This window comes from Corythoichthys intestinalis, chromosome 2 (assembly GCF_030265065.1).
Source record: "Corythoichthys intestinalis isolate RoL2023-P3 chromosome 2, ASM3026506v1, whole genome shotgun sequence".
Lineage (NCBI taxonomy): Eukaryota > Metazoa > Chordata > Actinopteri > Syngnathiformes > Syngnathidae > Corythoichthys > Corythoichthys intestinalis.
In genome coordinates this window covers 41,051,232-41,075,982 of record NC_080396.1, presented here as the reverse complement: position 1 = coordinate 41,075,982, position 24,751 = coordinate 41,051,232, and the positions used below count along the sequence as shown (strand labels likewise).

The 24,751-nt window shown below is 38.7% G+C and overlaps 1 protein-coding gene and 1 long non-coding RNA gene across 2 annotated transcripts in view; one reads left to right on the top strand and one right to left on the bottom strand.

Moving 5' to 3' along the window:
* cntn3a.2 (contactin 3a, tandem duplicate 2) overlaps nucleotides 1-24,751 on the top strand; it is a 91,230-nt gene that overhangs the window by 5,646 nt on the left and 60,833 nt on the right. The window contains exons 2-8 of the mRNA XM_057825756.1: nucleotides 7,787-7,923; nucleotides 12,389-12,524; nucleotides 18,762-18,937; nucleotides 20,214-20,309; nucleotides 20,390-20,593; nucleotides 23,942-24,044; nucleotides 24,319-24,503. Of these exons, the coding sequence (XP_057681739.1) occupies nucleotides 7,869-7,923; nucleotides 12,389-12,524; nucleotides 18,762-18,937; nucleotides 20,214-20,309; nucleotides 20,390-20,593; nucleotides 23,942-24,044; nucleotides 24,319-24,503 (955 nt within the window). The 5' untranslated portion in view covers nucleotides 7,787-7,868. The remainder of the gene's footprint in view (nucleotides 1-7,786; nucleotides 7,924-12,388; nucleotides 12,525-18,761; nucleotides 18,938-20,213; nucleotides 20,310-20,389; nucleotides 20,594-23,941; nucleotides 24,045-24,318; nucleotides 24,504-24,751) is intronic.
* Nucleotides 1-24,751, bottom strand: part of LOC130909378 (uncharacterized) — a 32,489-nt gene that overhangs the window by 982 nt on the left and 6,756 nt on the right. Inside the window, exons 2-3 of the long non-coding RNA XR_009061740.1 lie at nucleotides 7,314-7,349; nucleotides 5,227-5,270 (exon numbers count right to left, since the gene is read on the bottom strand). This is a non-coding gene — a long non-coding RNA (uncharacterized LOC130909378). The remainder of the gene's footprint in view (nucleotides 1-5,226; nucleotides 5,271-7,313; nucleotides 7,350-24,751) is intronic.

Below are 24,751 nucleotides of genomic sequence, written 5' to 3'. Positions count from 1 at the left end.
GTCCGAGATACTGTTGTGGAGAAGTTTAAAGCCGGATTTGGATACAAAAAGATTTCCCAAGCTTTAAACATCTCAAGGAGCACTGTGCAAGCCATCATGTTGAAATGGAAGGAGCATCAGACCACTGCAAATCTACCAAGACCCGGCCGTCCTTCCAAACTTTCTTCTCAAACAAGGAGAAAACTGATCAGAAATGCAGCCAAGAGGCCCATGATCACTCTGGATGAACTGCAGAGATCTACAGCTGAGGTGGGAGAGTCTGTCCATAGGACAACAATCAGTCGTACTGATTTTTTGCAAGGCACTGTATGCCTCAATGGACTCCAGTACATTGGCATCAATAGTAGCGACATTCATAATAGTCAATGGCATGGACGCACATACAGTAGCTGTCAGTGGTATTGACTTACTTAGGCACCAGTTCAATGTCAATGGGCTGTAATGGTAAGTGGTCAAAAATCACAACCACCTATGTGTTCCTGTCATTGAAAATGAAGGAAAAATGCTTGTCAATAAAAATGAATGGAATTCCGGTCATTTTGATATTCAAACGGTGCCGGTCTGTCAAACGGTTTGGAGTCTCCAGTGCGCCGAAAAAAACGTGGATAATAAGATTATGAAAGAAAGAAAAATAAAGTTGAGGAATTTTACTAGCTGTGCCTGTGCGTTGCAAAGCCCCATCTAATAAAAAAAAAACACTTTTCACAAACAAAATAATAATTAAATGGTGACGGTTATTGGGCCGGCCGGCTCTACCAATGAGGTGTCACTTATTTTTTCAGGGAGTTAGCAACCCTACTTTTAAATCTCGCGAGAAATGACGAGACTATTGCAATTGGTTGGAAAGGCACGTTAACATTATGTTGCAGCAACGTGATCTAATCTAGCTACTCATTCATTGTTCATGTTTGTGTATGGACTGCATGATTTAATCATGCTCACCTTGGAAACATGATGTGTTCTTGCTGAAAATGCACAGTCTTTTAGTAAACTCTACAACCTACCGAAGACATTTTTTTGAGTGTACTGCACAATAAGCAGAACTTTAAGTAACCATATCAAATATAATTCAAGTTTGAGGACACAACCTTTGAAATTTCCTGGCTCGTTGCCAGTATTGCTTTCTTTGTTGTGTTTCCCAGAGCGTGCAGTGAAGCATGATCCCCCCACCTAGCCAATTATCATCGCGTTTGCAACGGGGTCACCACCCCCTTCCCTCCTCTCCACTCCAGCTCTGCTCTCTCCAGACAGGCAGCTGATGTGTTACATAATCAGACAACTCATGCTTCATTCAACCAAATTGTAGTAACACACCCCTTCACATCCACAGTAACAGTAACGGCGTCTCAAATATGGGAAAAGTAATTGATTAGATTACTCACTACAGGAAAAAAAAAACGTGTTATAATGTACGCCATTATAAACAGCACCTCCCTGTGCACAATCTGTGTGCTCTTCCAATCTCATCGTTAGACGGCAGATTTGCTCGCCTATGGAAACTGTTCCCGTCAACCATGATGCAAGAATTGCCGCTGTGTCCTCGATGGTCTCCATTTCATTGTTTTCCATTCAGTGTAGTTTTCAAGGTTTTATTTTGCCAGAAGTGGGTGTGGCAAGTAAATAAAGCGTCACTGGCGCAAACTCCAACATCACAGCGGTTCGTATCAGGCGCAGTACCCATGAGCCAACACGACTGCCTGGCGAAGGATAGTTTCTATAACTACTGGAATAAATATTATCAGGGAGAAAGGAAGAGGGCCCTGCCTGCCAGAACAGAAGGGTTCTTCCTTTTCCATCTAAGAAATCGGGGCGTGGTTATTGAATGCCGAAGGCGTGCTCCGACAGGCTCCTTTTCCTGTCTCCCCTGTATGTGCTGCTGTTGCTATTTATTTCTAGGGCAGGTTGTAATTGAAAAGTGAATTTCTTCATTGTGGGATCAATAAAGTATGACTAGAACATAACACAATATGTAAGTGTGTACAGCATGTGTGTGACTGTGCAGGTATGTGTGGTGAAAATTGTTTTGTGTGATGTTACTGTGAGAGTTTTAATTGAAAATACTCTGTAAAGTGACTAAAAAACAGCTAGGAAAAAACTGCTCTAAACGAACATGAATTTAGCAAAAAGTATATACAGTCATAGTGATATGCATCTGACTGAATGTCCTTGCTTGACTGTTGCAAAAAAAAAGGTTTTTCTTATTTTATTTTTTCAGATTTACATTCAAAATTTTTCAAACTTCTTTTTTCATTTGCTGTATTAATTTGAACAGTATGATGCCACTTTCAGGAGTTGCCATCATGGAGGTACGAATGGAGCTCAACTTTTCATGTACAGTGCCTTGCAAAAGTATTCGCCCCCCTTGAACCTTGCAACCTTTCGCCACATTTCAGGCTTCAAACATAAAGATATAAAATTTTAATTTTTTGTCAAGAATCAACAACAAGTGGGACACAATCGTGAAGTGGAACAACATTTATTGGATAATTTAAACTTTTTTAACAAATAAAAAACTGAAAAGTGGGGCGTGCAATATTATTTTGCCCCCTTGCGTTAATACTTTGTAGCGCCACCTTTTGCTCCAATTACAGCTACAAGTCGCTTAGGGTATGTTTCTATCAGTTTTGCACATCGAGAGACTGACATTCTTGCCCATTCTTCCTTGCAAAACAGCTCGAGCTCAGTGAGGTTGGATGGAGAGTGTTTGTGAACAGCAGTCTTCAGCTCTTTCCACAGATTCTCGATTGGATTCAGGTCTGGACTTTGACTTGGCCATTCTAACACCTGGATACGTTTATTTTTTAACCATTCCATTGTAGATTTGGCTTTATGTTTTGGATCATTGTCCTGTTGGAAGATAAATCTCCGTCCCAGTCTCAGGTCTTGTGCAGATACCAACAGGTTTTCTTCCAGAATGTTCCTGTATTTGGCTGCAGCCATCTTCCCGTCAATTTTAACCATCTTCCCTGTCCCTGCTGAAGAAAAGCAGGCCCAAACCATGATGCTGCCACCACCATGTTTGACAGTGGGGATGGTGTGTTCAGGGTGATGAGCTGTGTTGCTTTTACGCCAAACATATCGTTTTGCATTGTGGCCAAAAAGTTCAATTTTGGTTTCATCTGACCAGAGCACCTTCTTCCACATGTTTGGTGTGTCTCCCAGGTGGCTTGTGGCAAACTTTAAACGAGACTTTTTATGGATATCTTTGAGAAATGGCTTTCTTCTTGCCACTCTTCCATAAAGGCCAGACTTGTGCAGTGTACGACTGATTGTTGTCCTATGGACAGACTCTCCCACCTCAGCTGTAGATCTCTGCAGTTTATCCAGAGTGATCATGGTCCTCTTGGCTGCATTTCTGATCAGTTTTCTCCTTGTTTAAGAAGAAAGTTTGGAAGGACGGCCGGGTATTGGGAGATTTGCAGTGGTCTGATGCTCCTTCCATTTCAATATGATGGCTTGCACAGTGCTGCTTGAGATGTTTAAAGCTTGGGAAATCTTTTTGTATCCAAATCCGGCTTTAAACTTCTCCACAACAGTATCTCGGAATCCGCTCTGAGACCCCCAATTTGGCCAAATTTCAAAATTGTCCTATAGACCCTACCCACGTGACGTCACAACTCCGCTCTCCTGACTGGTGCCGCCCACTTGTCCGTCAACACATCGTGTTGACCTGTTACGGCTACGTACATTCCTCCTATTTACGGCGTGTTTTTCTGCTCGTTAACATTAATAATCAAAATGGTGAAGGCGTGTGTGGCGGTCGGTTGCAATAACAGAGAAGATAGACGGAGAGACTTGAAGTTCTATCGGATTCCGAGAGACACGGAGAGGAGAGAGCGAGATGGGCTGCTGCAATTCGACGAGAAAACTGGGCTCCAAACGATTACCACAGATTATGTAGTAGTCATTTTATATCTGGTAAGATGCATTTAATATATATTTAGAGGGTTTTGGGCTGACAACCACAATTAAGATCATTGCTAGGCTAATCGCCGACAACATACACGTATGTATGTATTGAGAGTGCTATCGCTAATCCACATAAACATTAAAAGCCCTAGCTCCATTGACAAATGACATGAAATACATTAGACTTGACAGTGGATGTTAGCAAGAACAAAAGATTTTGAATTGAAAAGTTCGTAACTCACCTTCCGAGCACAAGATTCCTGCCGAATTTTCGTGTACGAGGACCTGTTTCACCCAACCAGCAACGTAGCATTTATAAGCCTCCAAGCTCTTAAAGTTTTTCAAACTTTCGTGAGATTAGTCTGATTTTGTGTGGACAAGATAGTTGTAAATATCAGGGTCAGGCAGAGACGGCGAAGGCAGCCGGTCAAAAATAATCGATTTAGGCATCTGGCGACTGTATAGAACGAAGCTTTTCCACATAACGCCTTTTATGCAACACATCCAGTGAGTTTACGGCATCAGAAAGCACCGGGTCTTCCATGAAATGCATTTTAAATTCCTCGATCAATTGAAAACAATGCTAATACAGAGACAAAATGACGGACAAGTGGGCGGAACCACACAGCGAGCACGTGGTTTTATGACGTCGGTGGGTAGGGTCTATACGCATGTGTGATACATCATTGGAAAGCTTAAAATCTCAATTTTCTGGTGGAAGAAGAGGAGGGTATTTTTTAAAAAACTTTTTTTTTTAAACAGCAAAACCCTAACTGAAGGCGAGAGCAGAATTAAAGACGCCACAATTTTAACGAGATATTATCGCATATTTACCTTGTTTTGATCCAAAAACTCCATGTAGCATGTATCACCGAGTGTCAAGAAACAGCTGTGAATGGCCACAGCCGGATTTTTCTTTTTTATTTTAAAGGTGAAACATGGTGATATAATAAGGGTCGCGATGCATAAATCGCAGACAACAAGGAGTAGTTGAGATTTTCTTTTTCATATAGTTCCCCTTTTAAACGTTTTTTTTTTCCATTTTTCTTTGTTTGGATCGATTATTTATCATCTAAAATATTGGGGAAAATGCGACAGTAACGAAAAAAATACAGTTAAGCGATAGTTATGAGGTAGATATCCGTGACTTTTTTACAGACGCCAATTTTTTCATTGTGACGTAATTTGTTTAAGTTTAAAATATGCGAGTGAATAATATTTAATTTTTTTTTTTTTTTTTTACTAAATATTAGACATCAATTAATGATTCGAAGCTAAAAATGACAGGCATTTCAAATAATAAATATGATTACTTACCTTCTTTTCATGGCTGGGTTGAAACAAAAGCAGTTGTGCGATGTCTGTAAATGGGGTTTAAAATTAGTTCGGGAGCTTATTGCGCCATGAATCTGCTATGGCAGCATATAAACAGATTGTTCTATCAAACACAACAGTTCTTTTGGCTTAAAATACAGCAGTTTATTTTAAAGAGGGGTGCAAGAGCAAAAACAGCTTTTTCAGTCTTGTCTGTGTTTTCCGCCATATGTATGTGAGAGGAGTATGTATGTGTGTGAGAGGGCTAGAATGAAAAATGTCGTCATATTTAACGTCAAGTATGCGTTTTGGAGAAAACTGCCAATGTTTTATAGCAGGCTAAAGTGGTTAGTACATTGACTTTTTTCCCCATTCGCCTCAATGTAGCAATGGTAACGTTTTAAAGTATATAATATTGATGTGATTCCTTACTTTGTAACTTTAATTCTACGGCGTGTTGATGACAAATAAACATCTGTGAAAGTAACTGGAGTCTCATATGCTATCAACACACACGCGTAAATGCACGCACAAAGGTATGCACATATGTACGCGGTAATAAAACGCACCCGTGAAAATTACCGCACTCATTTTTATTGACCATGCGATAAATTGACATATTGCATATCGCGACAGGCTTAGCAACTTCAATAAAGCATGTCGTTACTTAGTTGTATGGACTTACAATCTGCCAGCTTGTTGTCTCCTGTCCTCTTCCAAAATTACAACTGGGTGACGGCGCTTTAGGTGTTTATTCACGGCCGACGTGCTGGCGTGGTATGCAAGCTTGGCAGTACAAAGACTGCACACGACATTGTACCCTCCTTTGTTTTGTTGAAATAAGTCCATGCTGCACTATAGTGCGCTTTTTTCAACTTGTGCGGTTTTCCCGCTTGCATACCGAGCCTCCGCCATTCTCAACTTTCCACGCATATATTTTTTAACCCTTCATTAACCGTCGACGGGATGGTGTGCTTGTTGACGCATTTACGTCATCAATGACGTCGACTAGTTGGGACAGCTCTACTTAATTTAATCTTGTAATAGGTTCGAGTACAGTATAATAACAGTTCATATAGATGACTTTATACTGAGAAAATTAATATACCAATGATTTAAAAAAAAAAAAAAAAAAAATCTGACATTGTAAGCAGTGACTCACAAATTTACTCATAGCTTGAGTATTCTTTTCACAGAACACTTTTTACTTGCACTTGAGTTAGTTTTTTTGGAACTTGTGTAATAATATTTTGAAATAACGTTATTCTTACATGAGGTCTTCTTTTTTTATGGCATATCAAGTATATGAAAATGTTGATTGATGTTTTGCGTTCTGAGGGATTTCATTTTGATTGTGCTTGGCAAGTTGATATATTGATTTGCATCGATTAATCACTGCACCTGTAAATTTTTGAAGTAAAAAAAATGTTCCTCAGTCAAGTACAATTTTGTGCCGCACACCTGATGATATTTCACAAAATACTAATTGGCAAAATGATTGGAACACACTGTTTTAAAGGCACTTGTTGAAATTGCAATGACAACTGCAGTTTACTGTGAACTGGGCACAACATTCACGTTTACAGGGCTGTTTACTGCAAAGCAGAGTTCATAAGTCTATGAAAATGTTTTCATATGCCAGCCATGCCCACTAGGCTGTTGAAATTATGCTAATGGCACCTTGCCCCTGGAACACGGAACTCAAACAAGGATGCATTCCAAAGGCATTACTATAATATTTACAGTGTTTTACTTGCTAACATTAATTCCACATATAAATAAATGCTTAGTGTAAAAAATGAGATACATATTGGTGGAGCTGGCGGGCTCCCTACTGCATTCGCCAATGAGAAAACTGAATCTCATGCCTGTGCACACCCCACTCACCTTAATACAGTGTTTATGATTTTTCACAGTGTGTATGCATGTGTGCGGGGGTGCACGTGTGTGTTTTGTGTGTGTGTTTGACATTTCATAATTGCATCATTACTCACTCCATCTGCCCTCACTCCCCTCCTGCCATAAACAAGTGCATGGCAATTTGCAAACACATGCTCCAAGCAGACAGACACTTGTCCTTGATTACAAACCTGGGTGGAATGGCGTCCTCATGGGGTTGTCCAGTTCTACAACAGAATGTGGGGAAGAGACATTCAGGCACTGTGGGTACATCTAATTGATTGGATAGTATCCCATTATAAGGGCCAAGTTTCCTTTCGCTGCCAGAAAGTGAATATGTACAAGTGACGGATGAGCTGTCTTGTGGGTTCCTCAAGCAGTTTAACATTACTGTAAATCCTATACACCGACACTACCCTCTTTAAGAATACTTCTGTGAATACAGTGACCACAAACAAGGAGCCAGGAATTGCAATGCCATGCATCTCTTCTCATATTTAAAGTTGCATTACATGCTGTCATGCTCTTCAAAATTTCTGCTTTTTCGCTGTGCTCCCAATCCCAGATTAGTTTATGGAATCTCCTGAAACTGTACTAAGAATTGCATGAAAATGATTGGATGCTGAATTTGGGATTTTAAAACCAAATTATCTTTTTGGAACAGGTCAAGCGCTGTCTCGCAAGGATCACAAGTGCCATTTTAAAGCTTATTGGATGAAAGTGTCATTTGCCCTTGGTTGCCAAAGATGACGTTGCCATGGAAACAGTTCCTTCTGTTATCGATCATCGAGTGTTTGACTGGTAAGCCAAACAAATATATATATATTTGTAGGTGCACTGATTCTCTCCCATTCAGACGGTTACAGGTGTACAATACTCACCGAGGAGATGGAAATCATGTCATTGTCAGAGAGAATGGGTTGACGGCAGTTAAACAAGGGGGGAATAACGTCTGTATTGACGCGTACTTACAACAAACACCCAGTGCTTCCATTTGGCTGATAAGTAGAAATTTACCACTATAATGTATTTCTATTAGTTTCACAGATAAATGACTTATTTTTGTTCTATGAAAACCAAATATGTACAGCAATACAAATAAAGCTACTTTGGGCCCTTTAAGGGATGTACAAAATATTCAATATTCACATTTATTTATATAGTCCTCAAAGTGCTTTACAACAATGAAAAATACTAGTATAGTTCATGGTAAATAAAAGGCAGAAAAGTGTTTTTCAATAAAATTGAAAACAAAAAACAAAACAAAACAAAAAAAACAACAACAACAACAACAAATCACGCTAAAAGTCAAAACAGCAAATAAAACAAAAAAAAAACTGATAAAAATCCGAAAACATTAAAAACTTTAAGAAATATAACCAGGCTACCTTAGTCCGGAGAAAAGGCGAGTCTAAAAAAGTGGGTCTTTAACCGCGATTTAAAAAGGCCTAGACTCGTAATGGTGCAGCAATTCCACAACCTGGGGGCAGCAACCGCAAAAGATCGATCGCCCCAATGTTTAAGTGTCTTAGACAGTTTCATTTTTTTACAACGCAGCAGCTGTTTATAATGTGATACAAGGGGCTCTATTTTTGTGACTGACATGACACATGACATAATTCTGCGCCGAGGCTTAAGGCGTAATTTAGTTAAAAAAACAAAAAAAGTATTTCAAAAAGCGCAGTTAAGAGCGTAAACATAGACAAAATCATTCACCACCAATCAAAGTGGCTCTTCACATTCTATTTGAATATCATGCACTGGCATGTCAAGTGGTTACATTTCTGTGGAAAAGAACGGTTTAATCCATGCGTAACCGGAGCATTATCACCGTGAATGCAACAGACAACGTAAATGGACACCCCCATTAAGTCAAAAGTTGCCATTGATGATGAAAGCCACCCAATTCATTTAAACTTGGAAGACTGGAAGCGACCCTTCACTGCTAGCCCCTCCAAGTTAAAATGGTTTAGACGTCTATTGCCATCAATACAGCCAACAAGGTAATACCAGAATGATGAATAATGACAGAATCGAGATAAAACCCCATATAAAAGCAGGATGAATGACGGGATGAAACACAACACTAAAATTTTAAAAGCATTAACAAATTACAAAACAAATATGCAATTGAGATGTTGAAATAATGTACTGTATTTGATTTGAATGTATTTGAATGAAAAATATTTTTCAGGGTAGATCTAATGTATTGATAGTCAGAATAAAAATTTGAAGTTTACGCTACAGTTAACGTGCATAAGAACAATGATTTTTTTTACTTTATTTGATTTTGGTTTTGAAAACAGCAAATGATCTTAGGGATCTTGAAGGCTCTAGCGAATACAGTCATACAGTGGTACCTCAACAAACGATCGCTTCGACACATGATTTTTGGACATCCAATGTAAAATTTGACTCGCCATTTGTTTTGTACATCCGACGAAATGCTCGAAATACGTCGATTTATGACAACGCCACAGTTTTTTTTTTGTTTTCCCGCAAGACACAGCGGTTTTTCTTGTGAGTTCCAAGAAGGTTAGTGCAGGTGGTTAAAAAAGGGAAAAGGTGACACATACCATTGAAATGAAGATGGAAATGAAAGAAAAATATGAGCGTGGTTTGCGTGTCCCTGAACTGGCTCGACAATAATGCCGTAGAATTTCTACGATATTGACAGTCCTCCTCCAACCACCGTTAGCCAGTCTCTATAAGTAAAGGTGACAATTATTATTGTGGTAACATCGCCAAAGAAGTCGCCAGCTTTGTCAGGTTATATTTCAGAACTTGTGCAACACAACACATTTACTGTCCTCAGTAGTTGACGCCAACAGCAACAGGACAAGTAAAAGAGAATGTTAAAATTTCTACTACAACTATCTCACTGTCACGTCAGCCACTCAGTGCGTTCAGGAAGAGCACACAGAACACATCCGCCACATTAGAACCCGATTCTTTACTTTATTACAGGAATTATTATTATTATTATTATATTATTATTACAATTTATATTTAAAATTTATTTATTTTACTATGTGTAATTGCCACTTTTAATGGTACCAGCAGTATTTATCAAGGATTTAGTGTAGGTTTTCGGGCTGTGGAACAAATCAATGGCGTTATAATGTATTCTTAGGGGAAAATCCTGCTCAACATACGACCATTTCGTCTTAAGGTCCTGGAACGAATTAACTTCGTATGTAGAGGTACCACTGTATTTGCATATGAGGCTTCAAGGTGTTTTCAATATTTTACTATATATTCATTCATTCATTCATTCATTCATTTTCCATGCCGCTTATTCCTCACGAGGGTCGCGGAGGTGCTGGAGCCTATCTCAGCTAACTTCGGGCAGTAGGCAGGGGGACACCCTGAATTGGTTGCCAGCCAATCGCAGGGCACAAGGAGACACACAACCATTCACGCACACACTCACACCTATGGACAATTTAGAGTGTTCAATCAGCCTACCATGCATGTTTTTGGGATGTGGGAGGAAACCAGAGTTCCCGGAGGAAACCCACGCAGGCACGGGGAGAACATGCAAACTCCACACAGGAAGGCCGAAGCCCGGGATTGAACCCTTGATCTCAGAACTGTGAGGCAGACGTGCTAACCACTCAGCCACCGTGCCGCCCTTACTATATATTTTGAAGCTTAAATAAGGAAACCAGAACATTAGAAACACCTCTCAATGTGGTGCAGTAAATAACCAAATACTTCTCTGAGAATGACAGTCTACAGCATAACTGCATTTGTACAGGCATGTTTTGATACAACTGTTTTAATGCTTATCATTGGGCTTTGTTGCCAGTCTCTTCATGTATTAACACAGAATATATGATTTTTAAAAATATTAGCATGGATATGCACATCTAGTATTTGAATCCCAGTTATGCCCAGTCTGAATATTATTTATATGCCATTTTGAAATAAGTATTGTTCTAACATTAATTAAAGGTCACGTGAGTTTAAAAGAAATTGAATTAAGGAAACACAGCCAACCTTAACACCTCCTTAAACTTCAATCCCATTAGACATATTTCACTATCTTACACAATTTAGACTGGGCCATCTTGGTAATGAAACGCTCCTTAGGTCATCTAGACTACAAATGGTTATATATGTCAAACTCTGCTGACAGTCTTTAGCGCAACCTTTGCAGTGCTGATTCTAATAATGATAACCCACAAAGGCATAACGAGCTCAATGCTTTTTGACCCGTAAAAGCGACTGCATGCTGAAAGTTTCCATATTCACCTTTTCACACATGCAATGCAATAAATATATTTTGTTATGAAGTGTTACACTTGATAGTTGGGTAGGTAAACGAGAGACCCAACTATTTGCATTAAATTGAAGATAGACCGATAATCGGCCGAGCCGATCATCGTTGCCAATATTTGGAAATTTGATGTTTATCGGCATCGGCCTATTTTGTAATCCGACTGGGCAATATGAAAAAATCAATTTAAAACTAAGTTATTTCGGCTCAGAGGCAGCCGCTCCTCTCTCTCCTGCCTGCTGTCTCCTGCACTAGTATTCCCCCCGTCCTCTGAATGGTAAATGGTAATGTTTAGTGGAGTTACACTTGTATTGGGCCTTTCCCTCAAAGTGCTTCACACTATATCCTCATCTACCTACTAGTGACGCAGCACCTGGAGCAAAGTGGGGTTTAGTATCTTGCTGAAGGATACTTAGACGAGGTCATCAGCGCAGAGAATTCAGGGAGCTATTATCTAGTTTTTATTTAACTTTACAAGAGGTGCTGCTGAGCCTGAGAACTCCATGTATTTTTGTTGTATTGTATTTTCTGTGGAGAAATTTCTGAGAGTTATTTATTTAACTTTTTATTCAACTTTTTAAGAGTCTAGGAAATTCAGAAACTTCTGGAGCTGTTATTTTCTCTTTCTCTTTGTGTAATTCAATAGACATGCTTTAGGCATTTCAGTTAAGTTCAGTGTTTGCAGTATTCAATATTTTTACGCCAATTTTTAAACTTTTACTGCAAATGAATATCGGCTCCACAAAACGGTTATTGGCCCCTCTAACTACCAATAATTGGTATCGGTCCTGAAAAACCCATGTCAATCGATCTGTAATTTAAATCTTCCATATAGTGGCCCCATAAAATGTGCGTTGTGGATCAATGAATTGTGTCACTACCTCTTCAGGTTAATTCAATCAAGCTACACGGACGCTGCCAAGGAGTTCACGAACACAGTTCCTGCAGAGTTATTCTAATATTTGATCATACTGCTCTTCACAGACAGTCTGGACAGCGGGTTGTACCATGGTCCAAGATGGCGAATGGAGCCAGGTGATCTGTTCATTCCAGTGGACTCCATAGAGGAAGAGGCGACTCTGACTTGTGATGCCAAGAGTACCCCACCTCCTCAGTATAGGTAGAAATATATTCCATTTGTTCTATTTTGTATTCAGTATTTCAATTTACAACAACTAAGTCACCATTCTGCGTTGAAAAAAAAGGATTAGAACATTTTCATTTTTACAGCATTCAGCACTCCAGGCTGTCAGCACCACAAATGGCTCTAGTTGAATGCTTCCTATTTCGATGCGCTATCACATCACATCACGGAGATGGTTCATCTACACTCGGCCGAGCGAGCCCAGAACTTAATTTGCGCTCTGCGCACCCAGGAATAATTTACAAGATAAACTCAAATCACAGATTTAGTGTTGAGATTGTTCACATACAGTAGGAATTTAATTATTCCAGATTGCAGTGCTTCTTCAGAGTCTTCTTTCATTGTGCCAAGTGTAATTGTTATAAATGAAGGTGTTCTATTTCTTTTTGCTCGTTTCCCCTAACTTTCTACCACTGATTGTATTTTTTTTTTTCAACTTTATTGTCAAAGTGTTCATAGTATTGATAGTGTGACATCTTAGATTTATGTGACTAATCATTGTTTGATTACATAAATTGATTAAGCAAAAAAAAAAAAACAACAACATCAGAACTGATCTAATAGAGTTTCCAGTTCAAACAAATAGTAAAGAATGTATTTTAAATAAAAAGAGCAAAAGAATGCTGTCAAGAAGGGAATCGTTGTGGCAACTCTTGTAGGGACAAGTTGACATGTACAACAGCAATAACTGTATTACATATTTTTTGCAACTACTTTTCTGTAGCCTATTAGATAGAAATTAATTTTATACTGCACACTGGTGCAGAGTCATCATCAGGTTGATGCTGTCAAATGGTTAAGGTCGCCTGACTGGTACATGCGGTGTGCGTTCTGTTCTGTTCCCATTTAGTAATGATATTAATGTAAGACTTAGACTGAATAGTGAGAGTGAGGAGCAAGGAATTGTTTTATCAAATTTGATGTTGCTCTTGCTAGAGATGGAAGTTACATTGAAAACTTCCAAGGTGGGAAAGCCGATTGTAAAGACAATACTTGTGATTTGGATTGTGTTTTCTATTTTTTAGCCTAACACTTTTTTTTTCATTATAACATGAAATTTGTTTGCCTTAACTTTATAATTTCTATGACATTCAAGGTTTGATGGTGTTGTGACAAATACTTGTTAGGCTTGTGAGGCAGTCCTTGGAGAAATTTCTCACCTTCAAGTGGTCAGAGGACCCAAAGTGCTTGAGAACGAATGTGCTAGAATATAAGCGCCACCTGCACTGAGCATTGAATTACTGCAGCTACGAGCTGAATGATAGCGCAGCGCCCTATGTAGACTCATTATTTCTCAGTCTTTGTCTGAGACCAGGTATCTCCATGTAGTGATTAAAGGTGAATGGAGCACGTTTCGCCCTCAGCTCTTCTCCGCTTCTTCGCTTGAAGTGTAAATGGGTTCCTATTGCTTCATTGCCCCGCTTTCCTTTTTTTTCCGTTTCTCTTCGTTTCCATCCAACAGTCCTGTCACTCAGTCAGCAAGATGAAGTTTCCACAATAGGAACACTGGTGCTGCATTTCTCTTGAGGGGGCAAAAGCACAACATGCACCAAAAAAAAAAAAAATTCACTTTTGCACTCAATTTTAATGTAACGGAAGATGTATTTACTAATTACAAGAGCTAAACTGATTTTAAGAGTTGACACAGTGGAGGACTGGTTAGCTCAACGCCTCATAGTTCTGTGATTAAGTGTTCAATATCAGGCTCTGGCCTTCCTGTCTGGAGTTTGCATGTTCACCTGTGCCTTTGTATAGTGTGCATTGTAAGTTAATCTAACACTCCACATTGTCCCTAGGTATGAAAGTGACCATGAAAGTTTGTTTGTTTCAATATGCTCTACGATTAGCTGGCAACAACTTCAAGTTAGATGTCACCTCCTTCCCGTAGTCAACTGGGATAGGCTCCACTTGAGGTTAAGTGTAACATATTTATCTCACACTGCTGTTGCCATAGTGTGCACTTCCTGTGGGTGTGGCATTGCGATCAAAAGGAGTCTCTGCGATGTGTCGGCACATATGCTGTGAAGGACGCTGAATAAGAAGTGTTGTTCCATTCAAGTCTCGGCCTGACATGTACTTAGATAAAGGAAGTACATAACATTAAGCATTACAGATGATGTAGGAATGAAAGATCTTAAGATGTTTTTGAACAGAAACACAAGCAGTATGCATTATTCAGTCTTCCGCCTGGAATTAGATAAGTAATACAGTATTTTAATTATTACACTTCTTTTCTTTTATTAATTTTAAGTGCATAATATCTGAGTGACTTACTATAATATGGTATACTTTTAGGAACAACTGCAGCCTTGTTTTGATGAACTTGTGACTACTGTTTCTTCCTCTGTTTTAAAATTGGTCAGCAATCATAGCATTTAGTAAAATACTAAAGAAAAAGTGCTTAGTTAAATCTAAGGGGTTTTTTTTCTGTGAAATTTGTAAAGAGTTTGAGAACCACTGCTTTAGACAATTTTAAGTCGAATAGTCGTAATGTATAACAGTGGGTAGAAACCTGGGCGTCAAAGGAAAAGCATTTTCACAAAATTTTAAAATCAGGAAAATGAAAATAAACGTTACCTAGCCAGATCTGAATAAAAGAAATCATAAAAGCCTAATATATATGCTAATGTGTTTCCTGACTAAGAAGGGTTATATTCTGAAATTGAACAACAACAGTAAAGAACGTGGCGCGTTTTTTATTCAGTTAGTATTATTTTGTATTCCCGTATTTTCGGGAGTATACGGCGCAATTAAAAATTTTCCCAAAAATTTACAGTGCGCCTTACGTGTGAATTCTGTTCTGCGTAATGACTTTTACTGCTCCACTTTGCCAGTAAAGTGCACAAGCCACTCATTCATCGTTCATTAAAACCCATAAAACAAAATACAACAAGAAAATAGATTAATTAATAAATAAAACAATAATTACAATGTTAAAAGATGAGAACAAAGGAAAAATGCAGTACATTGATGCAGCAATGTGCCTTATAATGGGTGCGCCATATGTATGAAAATAAACTCGCTCATTGATGGTGCGCCTTACAGTCCAAAAAAATACGGTGTCATTTCTAATGTGCCAACAATACTGTTTATGTGTGCTTTTCCATTTTAAAGGTTAATTGAAGTTAAAACTTGTTTAAATACAATAATATTGAACTTAAATCCCTGCTCCCATTTGTGCATGGAGCCCCCAGCCTGCCTCAGAACATTTGCCTTTGCTGCCTAATAGGCGATTCGGCACTGCTTTTGACCTCCTACACTGTGTGGGGTCTTAAGGTTAATTTAAATACATACCAAAACATGCCATCTTTCACAGTAAGCACTCGTTGACATTTAATGTTTTGAATGTATTCCCAAAGAACTAAATGTTTGTCTCTGAAGGTTAGCCGTGAAAGCATTTTAAAGTTTGCCATTATGTTTTCCGTATCTTTCATTTGCACTTAAAGGGGCAAAATAGAGCAATGTACCAAAGGAAATAAATTGTATTTTACAGAGAGAACATTTGGAAATAGGGTCTCTCCTTGAACTTTTATAAACTCCGTTTTCGAATTACATTTAAGAGAGATGATAGCTGTCTTACCAGGTAGTCTTTGAATTTTATTGAATTTTTTCTGTTAGTTCAAATAGTATAAAGTGTCTCTTCTAGCTCACTTTGCACCTGTTGTTTTATATTCTTAACACTCTGTGAAAGAAATTCAACGAAAATTTAAAAGTATTGCAAATACTACTTATGAATCATCACACTCATTATTAGACAAATGCTATTGCGTCATCATAGTGAGAGGTTAAAGGTGGAATGATGTCAAAGTGTGTAAATCTAATGTGATAATATTGCTGCTAATATTCAGAATGCTTCTTACAACCTGTGTTCTGTTCCTCTTAGATGGAGACAGTTTTGTTTATGACATACTAATGTAAAAAAAATGTATGGCCCATTTTAGAAACACAGTATACAGTGAAAGTTTCAAAACACCGTGAATTAAAATAAAGGAAATGGAATACAACCCAAGACTATTGTGTAAACAAAGCACAGCTACAATGAATTCACGTACTGTAAATTAAAAAGTGTTACAAATTTGGGCCTAAATGAGATGTAGAATCTATAGAGTGGAACTGGATCCATGAGAGTGTTTGGTTGACAGACCTTAAAATATCAATGTGTGGCAAATACTGGCTCTGAAGTTACCATGGCAACCCCCGATCGTCTATATCAATGGTCTCTATAAAGTATCTTAAAGGTGAATTATTCCGCCAGTAAGAAGACCTTTTTCAATGACAATAGAAGACAATGTGAGGGAGATGGTCTTCTTGAGAGGCCCAAGATCCTTTAAGGAGCTGGCATCTGCAATAAATAGCAAGTTCATACTTTTAACACTTTCAGTGCCAATCTCGATGATACGTGTCCAATCTTGTAGCTCTTAAAAACTATAATAATTGAATATAATAATAAGAAGAAGAAGATATGTGAATCGTTCGCTCAAAAACTGTACAATTCATATCTCGATTCACAATCTGCGGTCTGATTCAGGGACGATTAATAAAAGATAGAAAATGATTCGGACCGATTCAGTTCAACACAAGGCGAAAATTTAACCTTTATGTTACTGAGAAAAATATAGAAAACACACATACAGGGTGACCCAAAAAACGGGGACTTTTTTCTATTCAGTAAAGCCAAGAGTGATGACTGACTGACCTAGGGAAAAAAAGCCAAAAGTGATAGAAGAAACAATATTTATAGTAATTGAAACCTTAAAATATGCCATTTGAGAAACAATGATGGAATTTTAATTTTTTTTTTATGAATGACATTCTCAAAATGGTGTTCTCTTGCTCGAATGCATTATGCAAGTGCTCAGTTTCGTGCGGAATAAATTATACTTCCCAACAAAATGAGGCAACCTTGCAATATTTTTTATGCTCATCATAGCACATTTTATTTTTAGAGAAAATATTAATAATGGTAGGACTTCCATCAATTCTTTCAAAATAATTGGGTTCGAATAGAATAGTGGCAAATAGGAACCTTTACCTCACTATCAGTATCTCACTAAGCTCCCACCTCCATATAAACATTCTCCTTCACACCCTCAAGTCTATTTCCAATCAACTCACCAACCCGCTTGGCCACCATGGAGTCCAGAAACTAAAGCCGCCCAGCTCCCCTCCTCTGGAACAGCCTCTCTGAACATATAAAGACTTCTGACTCTGTTACTACTTCCAAGCCCCAGCTTAAAAATATATTTATTCAAACAAGCCTACTCCACCTCATAAGTCCATTATGCCCAATTTTGCAATTTCATGTTGTCATGGGTTTTATTTGTATGTGTGTATTTTATTTTATTTTATTTAAATCCTAATATGGTGACCTTGGTTGTACTGTGAGTTCCTCCCACATTCCAAAAAACGTGCCAAAATGTGAGCTTTACTGGACACTCAAAATTCTACATAGGTTTAGATGGTGATTTATTTTTGCTGGCAACTTAATCCCTGATCGAGTTCAATGAACGAACGTTCAAGGACTAGTTCCTATTTTTTTTTTTTTTTTTTAATTGAATTTTCACACACTGATCGGATGGATAACGAACATGAACAGAACATAGTGCATTTTGGTTAGTAGAGCATTTTTGTGAATATTTCATTCTGATTTTTCATTCAAGAGTGCCAGGTTTACTTAAACTGCAAGGACAAAACTAAACAGACTTTAAATTTTAGTTGTGTACATGCTCGTCCCTGGAGACTTACGGCCCAATATCAACTGAGTTAAGTTTTGTACACAAGATAATGTACAAAATGAATGGATGAGTGGATTTTCTTGTAGCTTTACAACCCCCCCCCCCCCCAAAAAAAAGCTCCAATGTCCCTTCTATGGAAGACACAAAAAAGAAAACAATAAATGGTATTTAATGCTACAAAAAAATCAGCTAGTCCAAATCTTAAAAGTATTTTTTCTTTTTTTAGATTCTGGTGTTTGACATGTAAACTATTTGTTAAAAAGAAGCATGTTCATCCTCTACTTGTGAAAACCATGATACTAATCTTAACATTTATTTCACATTACCCATTTAAACCACAGAGTATGCACATTTAGGGTTATACCTGTATCATTTATAATTAAAGTGTTTCCACTCAGCTTCTATTATATCACCTTTTTGGTTTTAGGGAATGGATAGTGCATTTTGCCAAGGACTGATGTTTACTCTGCCCCCACAGATGGTCGCTGAATGGGACTTTCATAAATCTGAGCCTGGATCGACGGCGGCGTCTGTCAGGGGGCAACCTCATTATAAGCAGCCTAGACCGCTACCAGGATGTAGGCGTCTACCAATGTATGGCCTACAACACTGCAGGAGCAATCCTCAGCAGGAGAGCACATCTCAAGTTTGCCTGTAAGTCATTCCGTGTTACTTTGTGTCACTTTATGGCATTCGTCACTCAGAGGCGGCGCAGCTGTCACACTCAGTCAGCAAATAATGCAGAGGCACATGCAGCAATTATTTGCAATATTTATCAGACTCCCACCGCCTTAGTGTGAAGCTGCATTAAATGTTAAAGTGTGTTTGGGGGCTAGAATGTGAAGACCTCTGAATCATCACTTTAAACTTCATGACTAAGAAACAAGCCCCAATCACATGTTTTCTGTATCTAAAGTATGCTACGTTATTGGGTCGTCGGAGACAAGGTAAAGTGCCAGTACACTACATCATTTAGAGTATATTTATTTGTATTTTTCACACAGTCAGTCATAACAAAAGGAAATAGCACCTTGAAAAAAGATGTTTGCTACACATTAAGGACTCTTCTCATGCAGATCACCTACACTTCAAACCATACAGCCATGCTCACACTTAGTTTCAATCATTAAGCTTTCAACAAATCCACATCTGCATTTTGGGATGATTTGTTGAAAGTGAGGTTTGCAGAAAACATGAAAAATACATGTAATTGGTGCAAGGCTTTGGAGAAGCAATATTGCCATTAGAAGTTCTTAAAATTCACTGTTGGGGCCTTAACTGTTTTTTAATTCAAATATATTGCGTTGCTACCATTAATCCACTGCTGCGAGCACAAAGGATTATACAAAGCAAACTATGATTTCTGATGTGTGTTAGAAGACAATGAATGGCCATTTAAATAAACCAACTGATTCAAATTGAAGGAAACCCTCATTAGAAACCACCGAAAACAGCAGTGTTAATATTTGTAAAAGACAACACAGGTAATTCGTCAGGTAAACAATTACGGCCAATGACGAAAAAATGAGTAAATTGGGAGCCTAATTTTAAATTGAGAATTAACTTCAAACTCAGAATTTTCGATGTGCAATAACAATGTTCCCTTGCTTTTGTTTAGGCTCTGCTAATATCAGAAGATTGAATAGTACTGTCTAGTATATCTCCTCTGTCAGCTTTTGGGTACCATTTTTGGAGGGTATTTTAGGTTTTCAGTTGGAGTGTCTTTAAGTCTTTAATGTGTCTATCTGTGTCACGCTTCCCCTTTTTGTGTTGCTCAGGCGTGGCCAAAGTGCAATTCCCCCAACGATCCTTTTTAATGGATTTGTGTCGGTGTGCTACTCAAAGCTTTTACCCCTGTCTCTTTTCCGCTTTTACAGTCTGTATGTCAGATCCTGTCATCATGTCCTTTTTGTCTTTCCTTACACCACAGACTTGGATCATTTCAAAGTGCACACCAGAAGTGCTGTGTCGGTCCGAGAGGGACAAGGAGTGGTGTTGCTTTGCGGAACGCCTACTTCCTCAGGAGGTTCAAAATACACCTTCAGTTCAAGTGATCTCCCCAAAAGTCTTGTGTCACATTGATCAATGTATCCACTTCTGTCACAGATCTTTCATATGCGTGGGTCTTTAATGAGTACCCATACTTCGTCCAGCAAGACAATCGTCGCTTTGTCTCTCAGCAGACAGGAAACCTTTACATCGCCAAGGTGGAGCCATCTGACGTAGGCAACTACACTTGCGTTGTGATGAATAGCATCACAAAGGGCAAAGTTCATAGCTCACCAACATCTCTCATTCTCAGGACAGATGGTAAGAAGTAGAAACTTGGTGTGATTCTGTTGTTGCATGATACAGTATTCTTAGTCTCCTTTTTCAAAACTCACGCCGAAACCCTTGTTTGTGTTTCTGTTGTTGTATTGCACATTAAATGACCACAAGTTTGAATCCTTTTGAATAAATAGCAGTGTGCCCTATGGTTTTTGTCCTAGGGCAAGAAAAAAATTGGCATCATATTTCTAGGGCAGGGATGGGCAAACCGGTCCTGGTCTTTATTCCAATGAGGTTTCAGCAGAAACAAGAAGCACCAGCAGTGGCGTGCACAGACAATTTGAGGGGCAGGTGCTCTGAGGGGAAAAAAGGGCACCTTTAGCCGCGTATGAAACTGTCAGCCCGGCTGCCTCGTTAGAACAATGTGAGTTAATAAAAGAAAGAAAAAACATTGCAGGTGTATTAGGTAATTATATATTCATTTATATATGTTTAAATAAATAGCAACCTACTCCAAACTAGCAATGGTTAACGAAACACTTTAATTTTCTTATTCTTTTCTTTCGAGGCATGATTGCTGCTGCAAGTGGTAAATTATAAAAAAACAACAACAAAAAAACAACAACAACAACAACGATATGAATAAACCTGCTGATGATATTACAACAGGGCACGCACTACACAGCTAATTTTATGTTTGGCATTTAACAAATAAATGATGCTTATAGCCTGCTTTAAACCTGCATTGTTGTTGCAACAGTGTATCTCCGTGCCCACACTCAAACAAGGGAGCTTACAGTTTTCTTGGAGCTTATTCACTTTCTACTACACACACGTAAATTTCACTTCCTCCAAGTGAGTTTTAAGTATAAATATATATTTTTGTGTGCGTTCATTTTGATACTTATTAGTTTTTGTTAAGCAGCAACATTCTCCTTAAGTGTCAGTACTAAAAGACACTCTGGACATGTGGACTATGAACCAGGGGTGAAAGTGGGCCAGAACGGTCAGGAATGCAGTTCCGGTATAAGATTCAGAGCCAGAACGCAGTTCCGGTAAAAAATTCAGGGCCGGAATGCTGTTTCGGTGTAAGATTCAGGGCCGGAATGCTGTTTTGGTACACGGTGCTTTGATTCCGAAAATATGACGGCAACTGTGAAAACGCTATGTAAAAAACAAAAGCAAAAATATCCTAAGCTGCCACACATGCATTTTTCACATTTACATACACAAGTGTTGACAACAAGCATAATAAAGTGCTTGTGTAGCGTAATCCGTTTCCACCCATATTTATTATTGCTTTTATTCCACGGAAGGCATGGAGGTTTCCCCAGCTGCTGTTATCTGAGTCTGACGATGATGAGTCACGTCAATGTGCGAATGCACGCAGCAAAGCAAAATGCCTGGACTCACTTATCCGTTCAATTGGCTGACATACTGACATATGATCAGCAGAGATGGTTAGCTCTGATTGGTTCAAATGTGTTTGTTTTCAGGAAAAGCAACAAAAAAAAAAAAAAAAAAAAAAAAAAGCTTGTTGAATTGATACGACAAAAAAAGGGCAATGCAACATAAAATGGATCAAATCTTTAAGAGCAACGAAAGAGTTGAGGAGGGTTATTTTTCATATTTAGTTTTATTTGCTCTTATGGGGAAGTTCAGAACATCTTAGCTGTCAATGTGCACTTTGGACTTATATTTGTTCATTTATGTTAGGCGACGTATTTATTTCCTTATGATTTAAAAAAAAAAGTCAATGATTGCGCGATCTTCAAAAGATATTCCATTTCACTCTGCATAATATGTCATTTGTACTTATTTTTCTGAATGTATGTTACTTATATCTTTATTATTAAAAAAAAAAAAAAAAAAGTAAATCTTTACATTTTCAATTTTAATATATATCCTATGTTCTTAAGTAGTTAAAACTGAGATTTGGCATTTAGTATGTGAGGAAATGAGGGAAAATAAAAATTAGGAGATGGAGGTTGGGGTTACTGCTGTTTTTGTTAACTTTTATTTTGCAAATCATTGAAAAAAATACAATTTTGAATGAAAAATAAATTTAAAAAAATTTGTTGCTCCGTGCCGAACTTTGTGTTAGGGAGTACCGGCAAGAAATTCTAGCCACTTTCACCCCTGGACTATGACGTAGGGGGAAGCGTGCAAGTGGAATAAGAGAGAACGGACTGGGAGCTAGTGGTAGAAGTTGCACTCCGCAGCAGCAGTATTATTGTTCTCATTGTTGTCCTACTAAATTGAGTGAAGCCATTTCTGACTCCTCTCCTCTCTCAGCATACAGTATATAGTTTGGTTTATTTTTCCTACTGACACTGGTTGTGTGCTGGTCGCCCCGTTACATTAATTGCTAGCGGCTAGCCTAGTCCTACAGGTAGGACTTGGGCATTCGGCTTATTTAGAGTTGCACAGAGACAAAGGCAACTTCACGAGAAAAATAGTTAAACAACTGAGGTTTAGGGGGGGGGAACACACATACACATAATGTGGTTGTACCTCTGCGTAGGGGTTGCAGGCGGCGGCAAGGAGAGGGTGTGGATGGAAGCTATTGTACTGTGCTGCTACTGCTGCAAGTAATGTGCCGCCTTCGTGAGTGTGCTGGGCATTCACGTTGTCAAATGATGGGCAGTTTTGCACACAGAAAGGCGTGTGTTTTCACGTTTGAAGGACAGAGGGCGCTGTCACCGTGGTTATGGCTTCGGCGCTTGGGGGGCATTACACACATTAGTAACACATTAATGATCATGACTTAATAACCATGATAAGGGCACTTGCTCGGTTAAGAGAGTAGGGGCAAGTGCTTGAGCACCACCTGCCGTCTATGCGTGCATGCCAGTGCCTGACGGCAATCAACTGATTGCTCTTGTAAAACACCAGATTGGTGAAAAGATGTCCTCTTGATGGGTTGGAACAAAAACCCGCACCCACTGCGGACCTTTGTGGAATAGTTTGCCCACCCCTGCTCTTGGGGGACTTTGGTTATGTTCTCCTCTGGAACACTTTCTCAAAAATAGTGACTAGAGATTGGCTTTGAAATGAATTAAACATATGCCATACATCACTTGACTTTTAGAATGAATGTTGCTTTGCCCGACCACTTACTTTCCACTCATGACACAGTACCGTACATGCCTTCAGTTCCATCACAGGTTTAAAATAGACACACTGTCCAGCATTCAGTATCTATGCCACTCGGGACCAGGTTTAAATTATTCTACAACATTGTTGTGAATGGTCTCATGTGATTTTCTACATTGCGGTCATCCATTTGTCTTTTGTTCCTGTGTTGCGTTTTACAATCTAAGATTCAAACCATATTGCTTGTAAGTCTTGAATAATGGAAAAATGAAATCTTGTGCTTTCTCTTCACAGGAGTGATGGGTGAATATGAGCCAAAAATAGAAGTTAATTTCCCAGACAATGTACCCGCAGCAAAAGGATCAACAGTTACACTGGAGTGTTTCGCTCTCGGGAAGTAAGCTGGATTCCTCAATGCTTGTTTTCAATCCTTTGCCATTAGATGAGAAACCAGTGGATAAAGAAAAGTTACTGTGGCAATTATATTTCTCAAAAGGTAGCATTTTAAGCCTTGATGGGCCTGAAAACTTGTCAATCAGATTTAGTTTGTTGACTGCTTCTGCGCTGTTCCTTTTTGCTTCTGTCAAACACCTTGGAGCACCGCTATTAACACTCAGCAATCCCAAACTTTCTGAGAAACTTAAATGAAAGTCTGTGCTGTCTCATCACAGTCCTGTCCCAGAGATCACCTGGAAGAGGGCCAATGGAGTTCCATTCCCCAGCAAAGTCAAAATGAAGTATGCCAATGCAGTGTTAGAGATCCCCAGCTTCCAGCAGGAGGATACAGGAGGATATGAGTGTGTGGTTGAGAATAAGATGGGAAAGAATACAGCCACAGGTCGTCTGGCTTTCTATGGTATACTTTATTCATTTAATATTATTCAATTTAATTTTAAAATCAAGTCGAGTCTCCATGAAATTTCAGACAAGATACATTTGGACAAAATCCAGTTTAGACTCTGCACTAACACATTCCCAATCACATAAAATGCATATGATCACCTGTGCCACAAATTAAATGTTAAATGCTTTAAATTAACATTATGGCACCAAATTGTCAATCAAAATGTCACTGCAGAAAAGCCCAGTTTGGCGCAAAGCACC